The sequence below is a fragment of the Biomphalaria glabrata genome, chromosome 6 (genome assembly GCF_947242115.1).
Source record: "Biomphalaria glabrata chromosome 6, xgBioGlab47.1, whole genome shotgun sequence".
Classification (NCBI taxonomy): domain Eukaryota; kingdom Metazoa; phylum Mollusca; class Gastropoda; family Planorbidae; genus Biomphalaria; species Biomphalaria glabrata.
In genome coordinates, this window is record NC_074716.1 from 43,878,978 (window position 1) to 43,902,733 (window position 23,756).

At 37.7% G+C, this 23,756-nt stretch overlaps 2 protein-coding genes and 1 non-coding gene across 6 annotated transcripts in view; all 3 read left to right on the forward strand.

Moving 5' to 3' along the window:
- LOC106057508 (synaptic vesicle glycoprotein 2C-like) overlaps positions 1–2,761 on the forward strand; it is a 28,814-nt gene extending 26,053 nt beyond the window's left edge. For all 3 annotated transcript variants that reach the window (XM_013214727.2, XM_056031415.1, XM_013214728.2), the window contains one exon: positions 298–2,761. In XM_013214727.2, the coding sequence (XP_013070181.2) occupies positions 298–481 (184 nt within the window). In that variant the 3' untranslated portion in view covers positions 482–2,761. The remainder of the gene's footprint in view (positions 1–297) is intronic.
- A 3,211-nt stretch (positions 2,762–5,972) lies between these two features.
- On the forward strand, positions 5,973–21,948 carry LOC106057511 (uncharacterized). 2 transcript variants are annotated; one of them, XM_056033847.1, is made up of 8 exons: positions 5,973–6,231; positions 10,576–10,667; positions 11,714–11,810; positions 14,148–14,393; positions 15,457–15,558; positions 16,644–16,770; positions 18,909–18,968; positions 20,491–21,948. In XM_056033847.1, the coding sequence occupies exons 1-8, from the start codon at positions 6,154–6,156 to the stop codon at positions 21,891–21,893; spliced, it is 2,205 nt and encodes a 734-aa protein (XP_055889822.1). In that variant the 5' UTR covers positions 5,973–6,153; the 3' UTR covers positions 21,894–21,948. The 2 variants fall into 2 exon arrangements, with proteins under 2 accessions (XP_055889822.1, XP_013070186.2); XM_013214732.2 differs by having other exon boundaries at positions 20,494–21,948.
- On the forward strand, positions 12,630–12,769 carry LOC129927041 (U4 spliceosomal RNA). The gene has a single exon (XR_008778755.1). It is a non-coding gene; the product is annotated as a U4 spliceosomal RNA (small nuclear RNA).
- Positions 21,949–23,756: the final 1,808 nt, after the last annotated feature.

Sequence of the window (23,756 nt, forward strand, 5' to 3'; positions counted from 1 at the left end):
TGTGCTGGCCACATACACAGATGACCTTTACATTATCTGCTCTATAAATCGCAAGGTCTGAGAAGGGAACTTTACTTTTTTATTTTTAACTTGCTGTTTGACAATTATAGTAATTGAATAAGTGTAATTAAGCTATTTATTTAACTTGGCATTCAGCTTTAAGTAAGCTATTTGTTTAACTTAGCATTCAGCTTTTTCTCCTAACAATGATGGGTTTAAAGCATGTTTTAAACTTGCCAATGAAATATATAACCTATGCTTTGCTTTAAAATTAGTCTTATTATTTTCTTCTATTAGGTCTACCTCGTTTGGTGTCCAGACAGCTGCTCTTCGTGTTGGTGCCATTCTTGGAAATGTGATATTTGGGCTTTTAGTGGATACATACTGTGCTGTGCCCATGTTTCTTGTGGCTGGACTCCTGGCTTTTGGTGGACTGGCTAGTCTCATACTGCCCAAAACCACAGGCATTGATATTCATTAACAACAGGCTCATTAGCTGAATAAAGGAGCCAACATGAAGGATATAGATAACAATAGGCTCATTAGCTGAATAAAGGAACCAGCATGAATGCTATAGATATGCACATTCTTAAAAGGATGACTACTCTGATAGAACACTTCTGACAGTGACTGTGTTGTAGGTGTCTGTGATACTTAGATGAGGAAGTCTTTTAATACTCATCATCTCCAGATGTGCAAACATTTGTACAGTGAAGGTTTATATTTATTGATTTGTTGGATTTATAAATGTAAATAAGTAGAATTTAAGATCTTATCAATTTAAGTATGTGTTTGTTCATATACAGCACATATACGTTAGGCATACTTATGTGGAGCTAGAGTAAAATAAATAAAAAAAATTTTAGCTTTTATATAGCGCTACTTTCATGCTTATAACATGCTCAGAGCGATATGGTCCAATCTCATTTGTTGACCAGTGGGTGGGAAGGGGTATTTGGGAGAAGAATTTCCGTGCTGCCTTTAGGCGCTCAGTAAATACAACTCTGCTCAAATCGTGTGTTGAACCTCGAGCCCCTTTATAGGTAGCCAAGCCAAGTTCAAGCGTATTTAGCCTCTCGACCACGCTCCTTAATGCTAGAGACATGAATTCAGTACTGAGCTGAGTTGAGCTCCTCCCTTTGACTTGTGTTTCTGATGTTAATGTTCTGTTAGCATCATTCCCTTAATGCAGAATTCAACTTCAGCATCTAATAAAACACAGAGCAATTATTTTATGCATATGTATAAATAAGTTACTTCATAAGACCTTTAAAACAAAATTGAGACTGAACAAAGTGCTGGCTGTGTGTGAAGTTCTTTGTAGTTAAAACTTACCCTAAAGTCATGAAAGGTGAAAAGTAACTTGAAAGCTTAGTTCTTGACTTCCTTGTACTCCTTTGAGAGATGTGATGAGGGAATGCCAGAACACATTGAAAACATATCATTTCAAATCTCAAGCGTTCTCTATTTATTTCCTTAGGTCAAAGACAGCAAGAGGTTTCTGTATCAGTTCATTTCAGAAATAATTTAATTACGATGTTATTCTTTTTTTTTTTAAAGTATGTTTAAAAAAAAAAATTATTAACAGGTATCAAATACAAATTAAGCAAAATGTTTTGAATAATATGTTACAATTAATTTAAATAGAAATTGAAAGATAATTATACCCCTAATTGCTAAGAGAATCTGCTATTTTATAGATTGGCTGTGTCATAATGAGGTCAAGCTTATGAGTGAGGAAATTTTTTTTTCAGATTATGGCTTGTTTTGCATAAAACAGTACTTTCATTAGTAATACATTATTTTCCTGTTCCTTGATTTTTTGTTATTGTTGATATGTTACAATGTTGAAAAACATGACATCAAGTTTAATGATATAAAAATCCTTTGATAATTTGTTTTTATAACTCAGCTGTTGAATTTTTTTTAGTATGAAATTGGGAATTTTCAGGAATTGGATGAGCTTAAAAAGTTCATAACTTAAAGATCAAGATCTTCTTATAAAGATTTATAATAAGTATTTTCATTTGTGTATATATTTCAGTTAGTAAAACTTCCAATGAGAAGGGCTTAACATTATCTGGGGGAACAATCCAACTGCTTTTATCTGAGAGTTGTGAGAATTGACAGTGAATGATAGAAAACATGGCCTAGCATGAATCAAGTTACAATATTGTCTGATGTGAATATGTTTGAAAAATATATTATTTTAACTTGAACAAATTGTGATAACTTGTACTGTTGGGGGATAGTCTTAAACTCATACATACTTTAGTAGTACGTAGAGACTCATGTTGAGGGTCAGTAGTTTGGAACTAGGGTCATTGCAAGGTTTAAGATTTAGAATTTAATTAGTTGGTTTCTTTTTTTTTTTTTTTTTTGGTAAGGCATCATCATTTTGTACATAATTAAATGCTCCTTTCCTGTTTATATTATGGGAAAAAAAAGGTTATTTTTCTATTACGTCATCTCATTCTGTATGTGATATTCAATGACTCTTGTTATACTGAACTGAAAACAAATGGGACCACTCGCAGAGAATGGACTTTCTGTCACTCTGAATTGTGCCATATTTTTTTTTAAATTATGTTCTATGGTCGTAATGCATTGATTAATTATCCTACTGCAATAGAAAAATAATTTTACAAAACAAAGTAATATTATTTTTTTTTGTTAAATATATGTCTCTACATTTTGGTAGAGGTATTCTATGTTGAAATTATCTGTAGACAAATGTTTGAAATAAAATACTCCATCTAAATTTGAGTAATTTGTTATATAATTAAAATCTTTGTTAGTAATAGAGATAACTTATAAATCACAGATGTCACTTCAGACGAGAAGATAATTATGTACAACACTGTATTCATGTGTCAATCTAGTCATCCATGATCATATGAGGATTTAAGCTCAGCTAGGTTGTTGGTTTTTCTGTATGATTCAGGCAACCCATACTCTAGTGCAGTGTTTCCCAAACTTTTGACTTTTGTGTACCCTTTTTATAAGTTTTGTAATGCTGAGTACCCCTTCCCCCCCCCCCCCCCCCCCCACCTTACTTTAATTTATGAACAGAACATAATAAATGGGTATTTAAAAAATCAGCATAGTAATAGTTGATGAGGTGCAACGCGTGCCCCCTCCAAAGTCTTCCTGTGCCTCACTTTGGGAAACACTGCTCGAATGGCATTAGGGAAGAAAGAACACTTGTACAAATTCGTCCTAGCAGTTGGAGTAAAAAATGTGCATTATCTTCGTGTCATTCTGAGTATTTTAGGTAAAGTGTATACCGCTGTAAACCATCTGTATTTTGAAACAAAACTCTTTTTATTTGTATAGAGTTTGCAATGGAAGGCTTTCGGCTGATGTGTATTCTCTCATCTGTCCCTTGATTTTGGTCGACGTGGTGCTGTGACAGACCAAATCCCTCCACTTTACCCGATCAGCAGCTGTTCTAAGCAAGATAGCAAGAGAGAGGCCGGTCCATTCTTTTGTTATCCAGCCAGCTTTTATTTTAGATGACCCTTTCTTCGTGCTCCCTTCACTGTACCTGGAAGAATGACTTTTGATAGAGTCATGTCTGACAGTATGACCAAACCATCTCAGCTTATAGGAGTTCTTCCTTCTTGCCAGTCAGCCCTGAGTTCATTTACTAAAAGATGAAAGTAAAGAAGTTTAAATTAAAAAGTTGTGGCTTGAGGCGAGTTTGAATTGACTATAATGCTAGGACAAAATTGGTACAAATACTCCTTCTTCCCTAGTGCTTTTAGAGCATGGAATGGGTTGCCTGAGCTAGCCAGGAAAACCAGTGACTTGGCAGAATTTAATTCATTGGTTAACATGCACGACTAAATGCATAGGACGTCATCTTCTACTTTTTTTGCAGTAACGTCTGTATTATATAAGACAAGATGTCAAACTTTGGGTGGCTGAAGTCAATATCTCCTAGAATGAGATGTCAGGAAAAATCTGATTGGTGGTTGTTAGGTGCATCCGCGTTGTGTCTTGTACAGGATAAGTCTAAACAGAGGTAACACTCCAATGACCAAATAAAATAACAGGCGAAAGGCCAACAATGCAGAAAATACACGACGCTGATGATCGATGTTGAATACGGTGTTTAATATGTAGTGAAGGGAACCGTCGAATGTCGTTAAAAAATCTACTCCAGAAAGTTAAGCCGACCTCTCTCTAAAGCTGCCAAGGCCACTTATGTCTTTTGGTAGTGTTTTGAGAATTAAGAATGTCAGGTGTAGGACTGTCTATTTCACATTACATAAATAATTTTTACAATTTTTTTTTTAAGTCACCACCAAAATGCCTGGCGTATTTATTTTTAATAGAAAAACATAGCCGATAAAAGTGAAAGAAGAGCTTTTTAACATATCTTAGGACCTCTTTATTGATACAAGGAATACTCAGGCCAAGATCATCAAGATTAGTCAAAAGCTGTTGAATTCTGTCAATAGCATTGTGGACAAAACAAATGATTGCTTACTTTTTTTTTTAGAAAGCTTATATCAATTCACTCTATCTGGTAAAAATTTTGAAACGTTATTTAAATTCTCTCTCACCCATTCTCGGATCAAGTTGAGATTTAACACATTTTTATCAATTGTACCAATTAAAACATGGGCCAGTTGCGTCCGAAGAGCTAGATTTTGGGTATTTGGTAAACGAAAACGTGGAAAACGAATTTTAGTTGGTGATTTTTTTATAAGGTTTATTTTTATATTTAAAGGGGTGGGATCGAGTGCCCCCACACAGTCTCGTATGTTGTAGGCACGATATAGTAAGAATAAAATACTTTTCCACAAGTAGAACTTGTTTCTAAATTCAGACTACTCTTGTTCACTTCCAAATAGGCCTACCACTTGTAAAGGGAAGAAATTTGTAGCGAGTTCCTTGCATTAGAACATAACTAGCTTAATGATATTTTTTTATTTGTGGCATAATTAAGTCACATTTAACTTGATGTAAGGCTGACACCGAACTGTATCGGCTGTTGACGTTCGGACCCAGCACCTGCTTGGAGGGGGGGGGGATTAGTGATGGCGACAACGTTCCAACCATGGTCAGGTTCTCAATCGCGTCCTCCGGGAGATGGGTCGTCTTAAATGACAACTGTTGGAGGCCAATTGAAGGAGGCCAAAGATGAAGATGGGACGTCTCCCTGGGTCGGATATTTATCCTGCATGATTATGACCAAAGGCGATTCCCTTTTTTTTTATTCGATCTTAAAGAAGGACGACGTAACAGACGTGTCCCCCCCCCCCCCCGAGAACAACTCAGGCGCCACTTTGCCCTCACTAGGAGGAAAATAGCTGTCAGCAGATGAACTCTGAGTTCTCTCGAAGACTGCGGGCCCAAAGAAAAGCTCTTGCCGACGACAAGCGCACAAGGCAAAAAGAAAACTTAAATAGACCCCGGCGGACAACAGTTTTTCTGCATTCGATGTGACAAAATGTTCAAGTATCAAGTGAGTTTGTGAAACACTGCCCTCATCCTAAATCTTCGTTATGTGCAAATGTTACAATATGAAATACTGTTTCCTTCGTTTTAACTTCGGACTCGAAGACATTGCCTTATTTTAAAGTCGAATCAATAAAAAAAAAAAATTAAAACACAATGGGCATGACATGGTCTGAAAAGTGCCTAAGTGCCATAAACCATACACATTCCTACTACTATGTGCCATAAATCATACACATTCGTACTCTACTATGTGCCATAAATCATACACATTCCTACTACTATGTGCCATAAATCATACACATTCGTACTCTAGTATGTGCCATAAATCATACACATTCCTACTCTACTACTGATGAAAACCACGACTAAAACACGTTATTTAGAGCTATTTTCCACCAATGTAGCTTATTCCCGAGAAGTGAACCAAAAAAATGCGCAAATTCTAGAAATGCACAAGTTCATCAACCGTACCGGAACATACAATAGAAAGGCTAATAGAATTGTGGGAAGAGTTGACCTATAATCAGAGAGGAGAGCTTCAGCATCAGAGCGTAGGTCAGGAAATAAGATCCAAATGTAAGAAGTTCTTTGTCCCTAAACTTTCTCCAGCCAAGGCCATTGCGAATGAACACATGGTCTTGCACGTGAGAACTCCGTATCAATGTCTCGCTTCGTTACATCATGCTATTTGTACAACTAAAGAAATGGTTTATAGCTCAGAAGAGAAAACGCAAAAAAATCTTAGACACAGTGACAGTGGTAGGTTACTTACTAGAGATCTAGATTCTAGTCAAGTATCGAGTTAGGCTTTCAATCTGGTGTCTACTATGATACAGTAACTATGCTACATGTGTAATAGTATTACTAAGTACTTGAAGACACTAACAAAGACTTTCTTGTTTGTATAAATTCGCTCCTATATATAGGCCTATAAGGTTTTCAGTAATCCCTCCCCCCCCCCTTTTTTTTTCTTTGTTAATTAGCGCATTCTTTCGATATGCCAGCAATGTGGAGTACTTGGTTGAAAGAACTTTACGGGCCAGACAAAGCAATACCATTTACTATTTCAACATGTACTGCAGTATATCAATCAACATAATTCAACCATTCATATTTTCTTGTGGAAAGATGAGGCTTCGGAACCGAAAGGTCCTGGTTTCGAATCTCAGCGTAGACTTTGAACTTTGGCATTTTTAGGACTCCCTTGAGTCCACCCTGCTCTAATATGTACCTGAAATTAGTTTGGGAAAGTAAGGGCGGTTAGTCATTGTGCTGGCCATATGACACCTTTGATAATCGTTGGCAATAGAAACTGATGACACACAATATGACCTCACTCGTTGGCTCACCAAAGAATGGCCCCTTGGATATTTTTAATCCTTTTGAAGAAAGAGCGAAGGAAAATTTACTTTATGTTGATTACAAAAAGGCAACATCATCTGCCGAAAGGCCTTTGACAGGGGTTTTTATTCAAGGGAAATTAATCCTTCAGTATTCACAGATACGGCTAAATATGTAGGTTTTATTCACTTAGTCAATTGAACACGTTATTTAAAAAAATTATTCATTGTACCTAACCTTAATCATGAATCAATTAAAAAATGAACCAATTAATCAATTAATTATTGGCAAATAATTATGTTGTTTAATATCGAATAAGGAAATAACTTCTACATTATTTAGTGATATAATTGTAAGAGCGGCGTTCTTTCCCTTAGATAAGCTTTGTTATTTTGTTTAAAAATAGGATTTTAAAAATATTTTGCATTTCCGGCCCATTTCATAAAAAATGCTTTTAAAAAACAACAACGCTTATATTAACCGTAGTTGTATCAATTAGTTTGGATCAGTCATGTAATTAAATTTGTAATAATGGCACTATCTTTAATTCCGAAGATTAAGGATGTGTGCAGTGTTTCACATGACTACTTGAACCCAGTTGTGACCTGCATATTTTCCCGCACATCAAGCAGACAAAGCCGTTCTTTTTCCGTCTTCTGAGCCTGTAATTTGTAATAGATAATTACAGTAATAAATCTGTCACTAATCTGTGCCGTTAGATGTATTTTTACCAATTGTTTTTTGTTTAACTGGACCAGTTGTGAAAGGAGAAGGAGGGGGGGGGAGAAAGAAGCGGGTGTCTGTGTTAATATTACAGGCTATTACTATTGCTTTTCAAATGCATTTATTGAAAAAAAAAAGTTGAACGACCTGGATTCAAACTCGAGGGCTATAGCCTCCTCAAGCCAACACACTAACCATTGAAAAAAGTAAAAGTATATTTTTTGTCTTGGCAAACGACAAAATAATTTAGTTTCGCAAAAAGTATTAAATAATCTTTATTTTTATTTATTGTCTACGGTTTGTAACTCGCTAATTTCTCTTGTTATTTAAAAAAAATGATTAAATAAAAAAAATCACTCACAGTTCATTTCAATATTTGATCCTAAAGTCTCGTGAATGAGTGATGTTTAGAATGATACTATCTTCTGACCTGGTCGTGCGGTTTGCGCGCTGGATTGTCGTTTGGATTTATCGATGGTTCCGGGTTCAAACCCTGCCCGCTCCCATCCCCCGTCGTCCTGCGGGAGGTTTGGACTAGGAAGTAAACTATCTTCAACTCTGAAGCACTGGCGGATCCAGGGGGGGGGGCGGTAGGGGCGATCGCCCCCCCCCCCACTCGGCCGACCCCCCCCCCCGATTCGGGGGGGGGGGCGGACGAATTTTAGTATAGAATTCACACAATTTGTATACAAATTCATTACTTATGTTAATAATATATACTAATTATTTATATTTCAACCTATTTTTAGATTATTTCGCCCCCCCCCCTTCTAGTATGTTGGCCGATTTGGTGGGGTCGGGAGGGGGCGATGGTATCAATCCCGCCCCCCCCCCCCCATAAACTTTTGAGTGGGGGGGGGCGGTCCAATTTGTAGAAATCACAGCTTGCTAACAGAATCAATTAAATATCTATGTGATTAAAACTTGTTATTGATATTTTAACCGATCTTTGTATTATGTCGTTCCCTGTTTGCCAATTTATCTCTACTGCCCTTCCCACCTAAACCTTTTGAGGGGGGGCGGTCCTACTTTAATGGAGAAATCATAGTTTGTGAACAAAATTAGTTGAATATCTATATAATATAAACTACATATTGATATGTGGACTCATTGTATATTATGTCGTACCACACTCTAATCTCAAATTTTATCATTAGTAAAATTTAAATGAAAAAAGGTTGTACCAGGTGGGAGGGGCGATTCATGCAATCGCCTTTCCCCCATCGGACAAACCAATACTTTTCTTTTTTGTATTACAGTTAGGAAATTACAAAACAAAAACATCTGTCACTAATATAATTTATATATACTATAAATTAAATTCTTATATCGAGTCGCCCCACCCCTATTCTTTAATGCCAAATGCAATCTTTAGCAGAAATTATTAAAGAAGCGAGGATTAATCGTTTTCACTCTACCGCCCCTCCCATTTCCAGACAGAGTTTATGTAATTTCACATGAATTTATCATAACTATTTTAAGAAAGACTTTGCATTCAAAAAATTAGAATTCAAACGAAATTTTTCACTATAAGAGTCACTATTGAGATGAGTTCTAAACCCAAATCATTTTTTCATAGTCGCCTTTTTCTAACCTTTACTCAATCTGATATTTTTCTAGTTAAAAAAATTTGGGACTATAACTCACAATTTATACTTTTATTGAATATTAGGCCTATTTATCGAATATTTTTTTTTCGGCGGAGATCCTGAAAGCCAAAATCTAAATATGTGGGGTATCTTATCTTTTCAAGGAACAAATCGGATTTTTTGCAATGTATTAAGGGCCTATAAATTCATATTAGAATATTTTTCAAGTACAACATTATTCAAAAGGTCCTTTTTTTAATAGTATGAATAATGAGTTTTAGGTCAGGAGAATACGTTTCTTCTGTGAAGTATACAAGAAAACTCTTTTGGCGGCGGGGCTTCGCCCCGAACTCCATTGATGAATAATGAGCTGTAGACGTCAGGAGAATGCGTTACTGCAATGAATAATGCAAGAAAACACTTTTGGCGTCGGGGCTTCGCCCCGAACTCCATTGATAAATAATGAGATGTAGATGTCAGGAGAATATTTTTCTGCAGTGAAAAAAGCAAGAAAACGCTTTTGTCGTCGGGGCTTCGCCCCGAACTCCATTGATAAATAATGAGTTGTAGATGTCTACAGTAAAGAATGCAAGAAAACGCTTTTGTCGTCGGGGCTTCGCCCCGAACTCCATTGATAAATAATGAGTTGTAGATGTCTACAGTAAAGAATGCAAGAAAACGCTTTTGTCGTCGGGGCTTCACCCCGAACTCCATTGATATATAATGAGTTGTAGATGTCAGGAGAATGCGTTTCTACAGTGAAGAATGCAAGAAAACGCTTTTGGCGGCGGGGCTTCGCCCCGAACTCCATTGATAAATAATGAGTTGTAGATGTCAGGAGAATGCGTTTCTACAGTGAAGAATGCAAGAAAACGCTTTTGGCGGCGGGGCGAAGTCGCCCCGAACTCCATTGATGAATAATGAGCTGTAAATGTCAGGAGAATACCTTTCTGCAGTGAAAAAAGCAAGAAAACGCTTTTGTCGTCGGGGCTTCGCCCCGAACTCCATTGATATATAATGAGTTGTAGATGTCAGGAGAATGCGTTTCTACAGTGAAGAATGCAAGAAAACGCTTTTGGCGGAGGGGCTTCGCCCCGAACCCCACTTGAAAACCTTATAGCGATGCCCCAGTTGTTTTGTTTTTCACCAAAGGTTGAGAAATGCTGCTTTTAAAAAAATTCTCATGTATATATATATATATATATATACGCACGTGTATGCATAGGGTTAGGGTTTACTTGGCATTAGGGTTAGGGTTTGGAAAAAAATCGCCCCCCCCACTCAAAAGTTCTGGATCCGCCAGTGCTCTGAAGGGACATCCGAAATATGTCAAACATTTTACAAAACATACGAGTAAAATAAAAACAATTCAAACAAAAAAAGAGAAACAGAAAAGTGCATACTAAGCTTTTATAAAAATCTATTAGTGAGACTTTTTTTTTATTTACAGAAAACTGGACTCAGTCGTTCAAGTGAAAGTGTTACCATGACGACCAAACGTGTTGCTACCTCATTCGTCAAGGAATGTGGGTACATTCCTATGTGAGTCAAATACTAAATTATGTACTTACACTAAGACCAACTACAAGAAGCAGAAATCATTGGCACTTTTTGGTGTCTACTGCAAGCAAAGTTTAGCGTCTCGTAGAATCATAAAAGATTTTTTTTTACAAATCAAACAAGAACATAAAACTAAAATGCTATTTTACTTTAGTTAGGCCAATATTAGAATATGCATCCTCTGTTTTTGGGATCCCTCAACTCAAGAAACAAAGAAACTAGAACAAATACAAAATAGAGCAGCGAGATTTATAATAAATTTGATTAGAGTAACACCGTTAGTAAAATCACTAAACTTAGAGACACTTCAGGACAGAAGAATAAAAAGTACAGTAGCTATAATACATAAAACATTGAACCATAATTTACAAATAGAAAAACACAATCTATTGAAATACTCAGAAAGACACAAAGATTTCTTATCCCATACTCTATAACAAATTCGTACAAATGCTTCTTCTTCCCTAGTACCATACAGAATGGAATGGGTTGCCTGAATCAGCCAGGAAAACGAACGATTTAGCAGAGTTTGTCATTGATTAACATGTATGACTAGATTGACACATGAAATGCGTAGGACGTAATTATCTTCTTTTGGAAAGTAACTTCTGTAATATATAAGATAAGATCATATTGTCCTTTCGGGGGGTGGGGGCAAAATGGTAATTTTGAAGGGATTGTCTTCTGAACCCAGGTGTCGTGAGTTCAAATCTCAATCCTAAGATGTCATTAAGTCCGCACAGCTCCTAGAGGTTGGTCTTTGTGTTGGCCATATGACACGTACGTTAACAATGGGCTATAGAAACAATCCTTGTATTATATAATTGTAATTGAGGAACACAATGAAATGTAGGCCTACTAATGAGGTGTACGAAATTTTGTATTCTTTTCATGGCAAACATGCTCTTCAGCAAATTAGTAGCTGTTTGCTGTTGGCCCGTTTTGTCATGAAACATTATATTTGTTTTATCAATTTCATTTGTTACAATCATGTTTATTTTTAGTCGTTTTCTGTTTGTACATTTCAGAGTGCTGATTAATGGGGCGTCAATTATCGAGAAAAATCTCAAAACCAAAGATTTGTTTCAAATCCAAGGATCAGCTACCAAGATTAACTTCACCATTGTAAGTTGTAGTTGGCCTACACAAATATATTTTATAAATTTTTGTTAATATTCCTATGTTGTTAGAGGACATTACACTATCCATATTGTTGTTATGTGTTTTAAGAACAATTAATAATGCAGGTGAGAAAGCCTGTTAAAATTTAATAAACAAAGAGGGAAAAAAATGAGTGCAAATTTTTCAATTGCAATTTTTGAAGTCTAATTAACTGTAGTTTAAAAAACATACGCTAGCAGAAAACAAATTATATCTTCACGTTTGAAAACTTCACAAACAAAGAAAGTAACTTTATTAAATATCCTTGGGCTATTATTTCCTATTTTTTTCTTTTTTTGTTTGCCATTATTGAAGTGTAGAATTAGAACTCTTTTCATTTGAAGTCACTCACTGTTCCCTAACACTTCGATTTCAACCGACCGCGAGGTACATTAAAAGAAAAAGTAACCTGAGAGTCCAAATAGCAGACAGATGGAGTGCATCCAACATTACACAGTAGATAAATTGGTTATGGCTTTAAAAGTATTACCTCCCTTGACCATTTCCCTAAAATGCTCTCCCCTGAAATAATATTTAGGCTACCTTTTTACAAATATGGTAAAACTTTTATATATAAAAAGTGTAATAGAAAGATACGCTTTCTTTTCTAGAATAAAAGAGGTCTCTTTTATTTGCGCTCTCTATTTAGATTTACCTTAAGATACGAGGGAAAAAACATATTTAATAAAAATATAAACCTTCATTTTGTATTGACCACGTTGAAAACCATAAAGAAAAACCAAAGTTCTTTTGGCCACGTTCTCGCCGACGTGACTCTTATTTGGCTTTGCGCAGTGGCGGTACCATAGTCAATGAGGTCTTACCGAGACGTGATTATTGCTAGTTGAAAACTATTCCCAATACCCCGCACAGACGACTCTAACCAGTCGGCTGGTGCAATTTTTTACGGCCTTGTTTAGAGGCCTTAATAATCTCTAATGAATCATAGGTTGAAAGCATCAGTCAAGACAAATTCTGCATTTAACTTGTCATTTTTATTCTGTATTATTTTAATTAAATCATTAGGATCAAGTTTTGCTTCGAAAAAAACAACACTTATTCACTGAGCCGGCCCTTACAATTGCGGGGCCCGATGCGAAACTGATTGTCTGGGTAGGGATAAGGATAATAAGAGAACATATAGATTTTGTATTAGAAAATAAAATCGTCTGATTTTTTTTTCATTCTTTACTAAGTAAACTATTTAAGTAAAGAAAGTATTTTAACTTCCGGCTTAAGTTAAAATTCGCCTTATTATTACAATTTTGATAAAATACAGTCCCAAGCACTAAGATTTGTCTGTGGAAACTTTAGAACAAGTCCAGTAAATGCGGCTGAAATAATGGCTAATATAGGTCCACTAAACCTTAGGAGGGAAAGGTCAGTACTGACCTGCTATGAGCGGTATAAAAGGCTGGATGAATACCTCCCAGCTAGAAAACTAGTGGATGGTTGGAGATGCAAAAGACGTATCCAGATGCAGTTTTTTATGCATCATGCCACTAGACTATCTGATAAAGCTGGCCTCTCCACCAAACGAGGTTGTTTATGAGTTTTGTTGGAGATTTTAATAATTTCAGTAAAAAAAAATTGTTTTACACGTTTCGGATGTTCCTTCAGAGTTGATAATTTACTTCCTAGTTCAAACCTTCCCCGGGACGATGGGGGGATGGGAGCGGGCAGGGTTTGAACCCTGGGCCATCGATAAGTCCGAACGAGAGTCAAGCGTATATTTTGTAATTTCAGGAGATTTCCAGTTATAATAGTTTAATATAATAATTTACACCCAGAATGAATGCGGGGCCTATGAAAGTGCGGGGCTCACTGCGGCCGCATAGATTGCAGTGGCTTAAGTCCGACCCCGGCTTTTTCATGCATTTTCTTTTACTGTAATGTTTATCGTATGCGAGGTATAGTTAATATCAGCCTTTGGTCTGCCTATTATTGATTTGTCTGATTCAGAGTTAGATAAAACATATTTAATAAGTAATAAAGTTAACATCAGCCTTTGGTCGGTCTATTATTGATTTGTCTGATTCATATTTAGATAAAACATATTTAATAAGTAATAAAGTCAATATCAGCCTTTGGTCTGCCTATTATTGATTTGTCTGATACATAGTTAGATAAAACATATTTAATAAGTAATAAGACAGGGTGGACAAAGATGAGGTTTGGGAGAAAGTAAAGTCTGTATTCTTTTGGTTAACTATAGTTCACAAACGTCATAGAACACTGTACTGGTGGTATAGATCTCATCTTGGATAGTGCATTAAACTGCTACCTTCTCCCTCCTGACAGTCCCAACTAGGTATCTCCAAAGTATCGCGCATGAAGAATCTGTCCGTCCACGACGTTGTTGAGGCCATGAAGAGCTATCTCGTCCGACTGCCGGAGCCTCTTCTGCCGGAAGACGTGTGCGACGCATTGATCAAGGCCTCTACCGATGACTACAGCAGCAGGTACAAAGCTATACTCTCCGACTTCCGGCAGTCTCAGGCGTTCAGTTTCGGCATTCTTCATTTTATGATGTTGCTGTTTCAAAAGGTAATTTATAATTTGGTTGGTAGAAATATATAGGTACACGTTGTACACGAGGGATTACATTGTTTTTGTATAGCTGTATAGGAAAAGTAATAATAAATATCTGTGTCGTCTGGTTCTCTTTGCTTCGACGTGTTTTATGTAAGGTCAAGGCCATGCGAGCAGACTACTTCCAGAGTTATTGTTTTTAAATATTTAAATATCAATCGTCAAGAGAGCAGGTAGGCCTGCCTGTGTCCTATCGTTTGTACCAGAAACAATTTGAATTTTGTGTTGTTCATTTCTGACAGGGAAGGTTGAGGTATAGAATACTTTAATGATTGTTGAATCTTATCTTATAAATTACAGGCTTTTACTTCAAAAGAGATTAGTTACGTTCAACGCATATCGATATCTTCGAGTATTTAGAATTTATTTTTTTTTGAGTAGCAATGTCGTCCCCGTAACGCGTTGTCGACCTCAATAAATAAACGTTGGCATCATCTCCCCCAATGGTAGGAGGGAACGTTGTTTGTCATAAAATTCCTAAGTTAAAACACTTCTTGAACGCTTTCACAGAACATGCTTGTGCTCCATCATGGACATACGGTGGCAAGACCGGACTTCAAACCGCGATGTCCTTGCGAACGCCGGTATGGACAGTATAGACGGACTTATGGTCCGAGAGTTACACTGGGCTGGGTAAATATCCCGTATGGGGTACGAACGTATGCCAAAAGCTGTCTATTTGGTGAGCTGAAAGGTGGTCGAAGTAACAAGGTGCCCCACGGAAACGCTTTAAGGACCAGCTTAGGCGCCAACTTGATTTAAATGACAGAAGAGAGCACCTGGTAGCAGGCGGCTTCAGAACGAGACAGCTGGAGGTCACTTACAAAGGTCGCGGGATATTTGAAACGAAAAGAAAATTCGCTGCCGAGGACAGACGTACACGGCGAAAAGAAAATCAAAATCGACCACCGGCGGACAATGGCTATGCCTACGCTGGATGTGACCTCGACGACAAGTCTTATCATTATGGACAAAACTTGATGACGATATTCCTTTGTTATATTCAACAAACATTTAGGTGGCCAGTTATTCAGAGCACAATTCAATGGATGTTCGAAAGCTTGCAACTATTTTTGTCCTGGACGTCATTAACCCTCTAAAGATTGACGACCCAGAGCACGTAAGTACAGATAGACTCGTGTATAAATATTTATATAAAACTTGAGAGAGCATTCACATACTTTCTGAACACTATTATGTCAGCATCCCAGCTTAATTACGGATAAATATAATGTAGATTCAGTCTCCAAAAACGTCATTATGTCATTATTTCCTTTTTTAAATGAAAAAAAAAAAAAAAAGCTTCTCTTTGAAAGAAAGCTGTCTTCCGAGCGCGAAGGGGTACTTTGTTTGGCAACCTATCGTCTAATTGGAGACGCCTACAAAATCTTTATACATATGTAAACAATAAAACTGTTAGGCGTTCTCTTATTTCTTTCCGCTCAACAAAACACGAAAATACTCTCTAATGTAAGGGACTCTGTAGGCCTGCTACGTTGTCGATATCTTATTGAATAAAAAAAAATATTGAACTTGCTAATTTGAGACGTACCTTCAAAAATGGAAATCTTAACGTCTTAGACTTTACGTCCTGCAGGACGGATCAGACGTTTAAAATAAATACTATTAATTTTTTTTTTGCTCCTACCATTGTGGTTGTTGATTCGAAGACTCTTTTGAAAGCCTACGCCTATGAAAACTTGCCATCAGGAATGGACTAGATGACAAAATCGACCATGGCATTAGTTGCCTAAATCTTGCTTGCTATCTATTATAGCTATCCATTCGTACCTGTCGTAATAATATGTAAAGGTTGATCAAGTCTCGAAAACTGAACTCGTGTATGTGTTGGCAGACACAACGAATTATATTTCTACATAATGATAGACTTAAAGTCTATAGGAAATCACACAAAAATATTCTACACAACAATCACAATCTTAATTAGTCGGAATAGAAAACTTTATTACAGGATTTTAATATTTAGACATCTCAAAAAAAATATGTCCCGTTGCCTGCACAGGCCTGTGACGTGACAACACGCTATTGGTCTAAACTGCCCACAGGTTGTGACGTTTCAGGTCTTTGACGAAAGGTCTCGGCCTAATACAGTTTTTAACATTGCAGCAGTTGCCTTTGAGATGTCTGAATCTAAAAAAAGGGGGGAAAAAAGAGAATTGTATTTCTAAACTTAATTGATTACAGGGCAGCTTACTTCAAGATAAAATGCAACGCCTGCCCTATCTAATTATGATTGTAGAATACATGATCAACAATGTTCACATCTTCAACAGTATCTGTCAGTTGAAAGGTCCGGTTTCTCCTTGCAGAGGTAAAACTTGGCATCGGACTTTCTCTTAAGTCTCTAAAACAACTCTTTATAAATAAATACATTCATCAAACCCTCAACAACTGTTTTTTTTTAATTGTAGGCCTATACATGTTGTTACCAGTTACCAAATAAAAATTTCAAGATGTGGAAAAGTATACTTAAAACACATTTTTCTTCTTTTCAATAGCATATTGACATATTAGAGTAGCGTTACCCACCGGCAAGTCCGTAAACGTTTTTGGGATCGTGGTGGCCAAGTGTTGAATCGGGTTCTCTAGCTCGAATTCCAGCGTAGACTGGAATTTTTATGGCTCCCCCGAGTCAACCCAACTCAAATGGGTACCTGACATTAGTCGGGTAAAGTAAGGGCGGATGGTCTCGTTAACCGTAGGCCACAGAAACAGATGAGTTTTACATCGTCTGCTCTATAGATTGCAAGGTCTGAAAGGGGAACTTTACTTTATATTGTTTGTTTTGGACGGAACCCAACCTTTTCTTTTGGCCTTTCATTAGAACAACCCCCAATTTACCCCGCCCCCCCCCCCCCGCCAATACAGCAATACAGACACATGCTTTTGGCCCGAGAATTCAGTATCGGTTACGTTTAAACAAAACGGCTCTCTTTTTAACTCCTCCCACCCAAACACATACTGTTGTCCCAAGAATAATAGTGACATTTATCTCACCCTCTATTAAAAAAAGACAACCACCTTAGACCTCACGTACAATCTATGACAATTCTTCGGTTTCTCAGTTCTATATCGAAATATTTGATAAGCTTTGTCATGTGTTGTGGCCGGAACAGTTTTGCTTCCTGCGCATTGTAACGTTCGTGCACAAAGACTTTAAGCCCGTGAATTGTTGTACCGTACCTCCACCGCAACAACCAACGACAAAAGGATTTTTAAAAAAATCATTCATAGGCCATATTTCATTTTATTACTAAAACCTTGTACACAAAAACACACACCTTCATGAAGCTCTTTCGTAGTTTTGGGTGTAAAAAAAGAAACTATCCGATCAGATTGTTCTTATAATATGCCTACGATGGTGAGTTACGCACCAACGCTTAAAAAAAGAAAGTAAATTTCGAGCTCTTTATACTTAAGCTTAGATAGATGGCAGCACTATGTACAACATTTTTAATAAGATAAAATAGTGAATTAAATATAGCAAATAATAAACAGTCCTGACCACGGCACGAACCACGGACTCATCAACTCGTTCTGTCCTACTAATATGTGTACCTAGTGAGTCATTAACTAGGCTATTTAACATGTATGCACCGAGCTTTTCATTTGTATGAATCCTTTTCTCCAAACATTTTAGTGTAGTATAAACTTTTGGACTAATTAAAGTAAACTTCATGTTATTTTTTCTTCTCTGAGACAAAAGTTAAAAAGTCAATGTGTGCTCGTAGGACAATACATGTTTCTTTTTGTTTTTGTGTGGGCGAGGATGCCGGCTATCGTTTGTCCATGTTTCTGTGAGGTAGGCCTACTATCTATCAAATTCTCTTGACACTAATGAGAAAACAGCTTGGACCATTGAGGTCCCACTTGGTTCTGATGCCCTGTACCAATGGCTAACTAATGGCACGGGTCAGTCCCACAGCTCGAGGGTCGGTCGGGTTCTCCTGGGACCTAGAAAATTTGCGGGCCTTTGAAATGAACAAAGCTGGCTTGGCTAGAAAAACAAAAAATGAAGGCCGAAAGATACGCAATGAATTAAAAGCCTTCTTGTAGACTGTATCTATATCTAAATCAGCAAAGAAGTTAAATTCATATAGCGCGGATAGCACTAATAAGCTTCATGGACGATTCATATTCACCAGACTAGAAATACAATTTCATTAGAAGGAAGAAACAATGGTCTTCTAATATATGTAGTATGACAAGTAGATTTAAAAATTCGTAAATACATATAGTGTCTTAGTATAGACCTTAGAGCAAGGTTAGTAGACATAAAACTATATATTTCTGCTATGTTTGAGATTTGATTCATGTTTCGCAAATTTTTCCTTTCCGATGCCCCCACCAGTCGGAGGCCGCCCCTTTTGAAGCCATACCTACTGACGCAACTGGGTGCTAATTTCATCAATGAATCAAATAAGTAAAGCTAATGGTTTTCTTTTACAGGCTCGTCCAGTATACGAGTCCAGTCCACACCACCTCGCAGGACAAGAAGCAAAATGTGTAGTGAGTGTTTGGAGTAAATTTAACTTTTAAAAAAAAAATACAAGTTTTATGTTTAGAGAATTACATCCGAAACATGTATAACAAACTCGCATTGTCGCAAAGAAAATTTAAGTATCTATCTTATGTCTCTCTCTTTCCCTCTCTCTCTCTCTGTCACTGTCTCTCTCTCTCTTTCTCTCTCTCGCATTGCGTTGATCAGCTTCATTAATTTTATTTATTAATTATTAAAAAAAAAACGAGATCAAGTGAATAGATCTACTCTCTCATTTCTGTCAGGACAGACTTTGTCTGGTCAGTGTGGTCAGGACAGACTTTGTCTGGTCAGTGTGGTTCTCCTGTTTAATTTAAGTGAGAAAAAAAAAAGTTGAGGGGGGGGGGGGAATTCAGGTTGTTTACTTTATGATAGTTTTGGTTTGGTTTGGTTTGTGACATTTTTTGAATGGAATGTAACTCCTGATTTTCAGCGTGGTGTTTATGTCCCGTCCAGGCTAGTTCGACATTAAGTTTCTAGAGTTGAAGTATAGACTTGTAATTATTGTGCAACTATTATTCTGTCCATGGAATATTGTTCTGTTGAATATTAATTTATATTAGATATTTCATCTGCCAGAGCTCTGCCTGTATTATATTTTCAATAAACAAGTTAAATGTCCGTGACGAGTGTCGTCACGATTACACTCATGACTAGGTAACACTTGGTATTCAGAATTGAAGTACACACATACGTATATATCAAACATACGTATATATCAATCATACGTATATATCAAACATACGTATATATCAGGAAGAAAAGAGCTTAACAAATATTGTCAGCTAAAATGCATCATATTCATATGGGCGTAGCTGGTGCGGTGTAGGCCTGAATCCACTGAAGATCACAAAGTTCTTTAGAAAGTCAGCTAGTCAATTATTTGGGAGAAAATAATAAGGGTAGACAAAAAATGTATAGAGTGCTTCTGGAATTGCAGAGTTACCTATTAGTAGACAAAGGGAGACTATTGCGAAGTACAAGAGTTTGTGAGAGACGAATGTTAGATTTCTCGTGTCTACAAAATGTAATTTTTCTCAATATCATTCAGCATCTGGTATTTATACTTCTGTAGAGCCTCTGTCATCCAGTTTTCTCTCTTTCTCTCTCTTTTTCTCCTTGTCTTTCTCTGTGTATCTATCTCTATTTACTTATCTATCGCTGTAATTGCTTTGGTGACAAAGCCGTTGTCTGCTCAATCCTCCCAGCAGCAGCTTCGATGTCTTTATAACTTATTAGTAACATGAACTGATTAATAACAACACGCTTTAAAAAAGATTTTTAAAAAATTATCACAGTAGAATGTTCCAAGACACACAATTAGTATCTCATTAGAAAACTTAAGTAAATCTGAGCATAAGTCCCTGAGCAATAGGCCTACTAGTTCCTTTTGTCATGCTAATGTCATGAACAAGAGTCATCTTTTTAAAATCCATTTACGGGACAAGACAACTAGCATTACATAATATTTAAAGTTGGCATTTTTTTTAGCAGGTTTGGAGAAAGGGACTACAAGTTTTCCTAACCAGACTTTGTCTACTGTAGAAAAGGACCAAGGAGATTGTCTTACAGAATCCCAACTCAGAACAGATGGAGGCACTGGGAAAAAAAGTCTGACTCTCGGGTGTCTGGACCAAAGCGAGGACCCATCCCTCCAGCGCAAGACCAGCAGCAAAAAGCAGGAAGTTACTTGTGGAGACGCCAGCCCCCAAGATCTTGTGTGTGTAAAGAGCAAGGTAGATGCCGACGTAGGTACAAGCCCCATGGAGGCCACCCCTGCTTTCACCTGGAGAACAAAACCCTCTCCCCGAAAAATGAGCGCCAAGAACAACAAGCGTTTCACGTCCCCTTCGCCAAAAGTCAGAAGGACGTCCATTAACAAGGGCGATGGCCACGCAGAGGCCAAACTGATGCGATCGACAGACAAAAAGGCGTTCTGCAAACTAAGGGCGGCGTCGGGGGGACCGGAAATGAGGAAGAAACGCAAGTCAAGGCCCATTCAAAGAGTGGAGCAGGCGGCTAAAATGAAAGGCCGCAGCCGTAGCCAAGACTCGGCCTACGCGGTGTTTCAGGCTGATGAAGAAATGTGCCCTTGGAACGACCTCGGCATCATCAGCGACGACACGAGCGTCATGAGCAAGACCATCAAGTATCCCAGAATTATGCCCCTTACCACGGAGAGAAGCAAAAGCAAGCAGACTAAATCAAGCAAACAGCAACACTGGCGCTGTAAATATGTCAACTCTGACAATTTAATGATGCTAGAATCCGCCGCCGACAAAATTAAGCAACCCTCCCCCCTCTCTGTCGCCTACGAGCCTTCCGTCGCCTACGAGCCTTCCGTCGTTTCCTCGCCTAGCCGGGCAGACAGATGCATTTCGCTGTCTCATAGCGTGAAAATCACCAAAGATAGGGCGGAGACACACAAGATCGAATACTACAGCCTGCTCCAAGCAGACGTGGAACCGCAAGCACCGGGGAATACGGTACCACCCAATCAGATCAGCGCGAGAATCACTCGAGCCGGAATAGCCGCTTACAAATCTGTATCCTCCAGGGCAGTGTCCCAGGATGTCAAGGATGACGCCGCTTTCTCGGACGTGAAAATTACGACGGCCGCGCTCACCCAGGGCGACCAGAGTCTTAAAGCCATTCAAGAAAAAGCCCCAGCCGTGACTCCAAAGGTTAAGGCCGTTCAGAACCACAGAAAAGTCTCGAGCGACTTACGTCAGCGCCAGGGTAACGTGCGCACGCCTTACCAAACTAGGGAGTGTCTCCAGGAGAAAAGATTTTTTGGCTCAAGGGCAATAGACGTTATACTTTTATGTGTAACAGTACTGTTTACATGTGCATTGTTTTATTATCAACTCACCAACAAACTTTTTCAACTCTGAAGACAATGGCTGCCAATGTAATACAGTCATAAATAAATAATGTCGTCACAAAGAGGCGCAGTTTTAACTTCATTTTGCATTTGCTGTCTCTGCTATGTCTCTGCTGTAGACTTGTACTTTCTATGTCTCTGCTGTAGTTTGTACTTTCTATGTCTCTGCTGTAGACTTGTACTTTCTATGTCTCTGCTGTAGACTTGTACTTTCTAAATCTCTGCTGTAGTTTGTACTTTCTATGTCTCTGTTGTAGTTTGTACTTTCTATGTCTCTGCTGTAGACGTGTACTTTCTATGTCTCTGCTGTAGACTTGTACTTTCTATGTCTCTGCTGTAGACTTGTACTTTCTAAGTCTCTGCTGTAGTTTGTACTTTCTATGTCTCTGCTGTAGACTTGTACTTTCTATGTCTCTGCTGTAGACTTGTACTTTCTAAATCTCTGCTGTAGTTTGTACTTTCTATGTCTCTGTTGTAGTTTGTACTTTCTATGTCTCTGCTGTAGACGTGTACTTTCTATGTCTCTGCTGTAGACTTGTACTTTCTATGTCTCTGCTGTAGTTTGTACTTTCTATGTCTCTGCTGTAGACTTGTACTTTCTATGTCTCTGCTGTAGACTTGTACTTTCTAAATCTCTGCTGTAGTTTGTACTTTCTATGTCTCTGTTGTAGTTTGTACTTTCTATGTCTCTGCTGTAGACGTGTACTTTCTATGTCTCTGCTGTAGACTTGTACTTTCTATGTCTCTGCTGTAGACTTGTACTTTCTAAGTCTCTGCTGTAGTTTGTACTTTCTATGTCTCTGCTGTAGTTTGTACTTTCTATGTCTCTGTTGTAGACTTGTACTTTCTATGTCTCTGCTGTAGTTTGTACTTTCTATGTCTCTGTTGTAGTTTGTACTTTCTATGTCTCTGCTGTAGACGTGTACTTTCTATGTCTCTGCTGTAGACTTGTACTTTCTATGTCTCTGCTGTAGACTTGTACTTTCTAAGTCTCTGCTGTAGTTTGTACTTTCTATGTCTCTGCTGTAGTTTGTACTTTCTATGTCTCTGTTGTAGACTTGTACTTTCTATGTCTCTGCTGTAGACTTGTACTTTCTATGTCTCTGCTGTAGTTTGTACTTTCTATGTCTCTGCTGTAGTTTGTACTTTCTATGTCTCTGTTGTAGACTTGTACTTTCTATGTCTCTGCTGTAGACTTGTACTTTTTATGTCTCTGCTGTAGTTTGTACTTTCTATGTCTCTGCTGTAGTTTGTACTTTCTATGTCTCTGCTGTAGACTTGTACTTTCTAAGTCTCTGCTGTAGTTTGTACTTTCTATGTCTCTGCTGTAGTTTGTACTTTCTATGTCTCTGCTGTAGTTTGTACTTTCTATGTCTCTGCTGTAGTTTGTACTTTCTATGTCTCTGCTGTAGACTTGTACTTTTTATGTCTCTGCTGTAGTTTGTACTTTCTATGTCTCTGCTGTAGACTTGTACTTTCTATGTCTCTGCTGTAGACTTGTACTTTCTATGTCTCTGCTGTAGTTTGTACTTTCTATGTCTCTGCTGTAGACTTGTACTTTCTATGTCTCTGCTGTAGACTTGTACTTTCTATGTCTCTGCTGTAGACTTGTACTTTCTATGTCTCTGCTGTAGTTTGTACTTTCTATGTCTCTGTTGTAGTTTGTACTTTCTATGTCTCTGTTGTAGTTTGTACTTTCTATGTCTCTGTTGTAGACTTGTACTTTCTATGTCTCTGCTGTAGTTTGTACTTTCTATGTCTCTGCTGTAGTTTGTACTTTCTATGTCTCTGCTGTAGTTTGTACTTTCTATGTCTCTGCTGTAGTTTGTACTTTCTATGTCTCTGTTGTAGACTTGTACTTTCTATGTCTCTG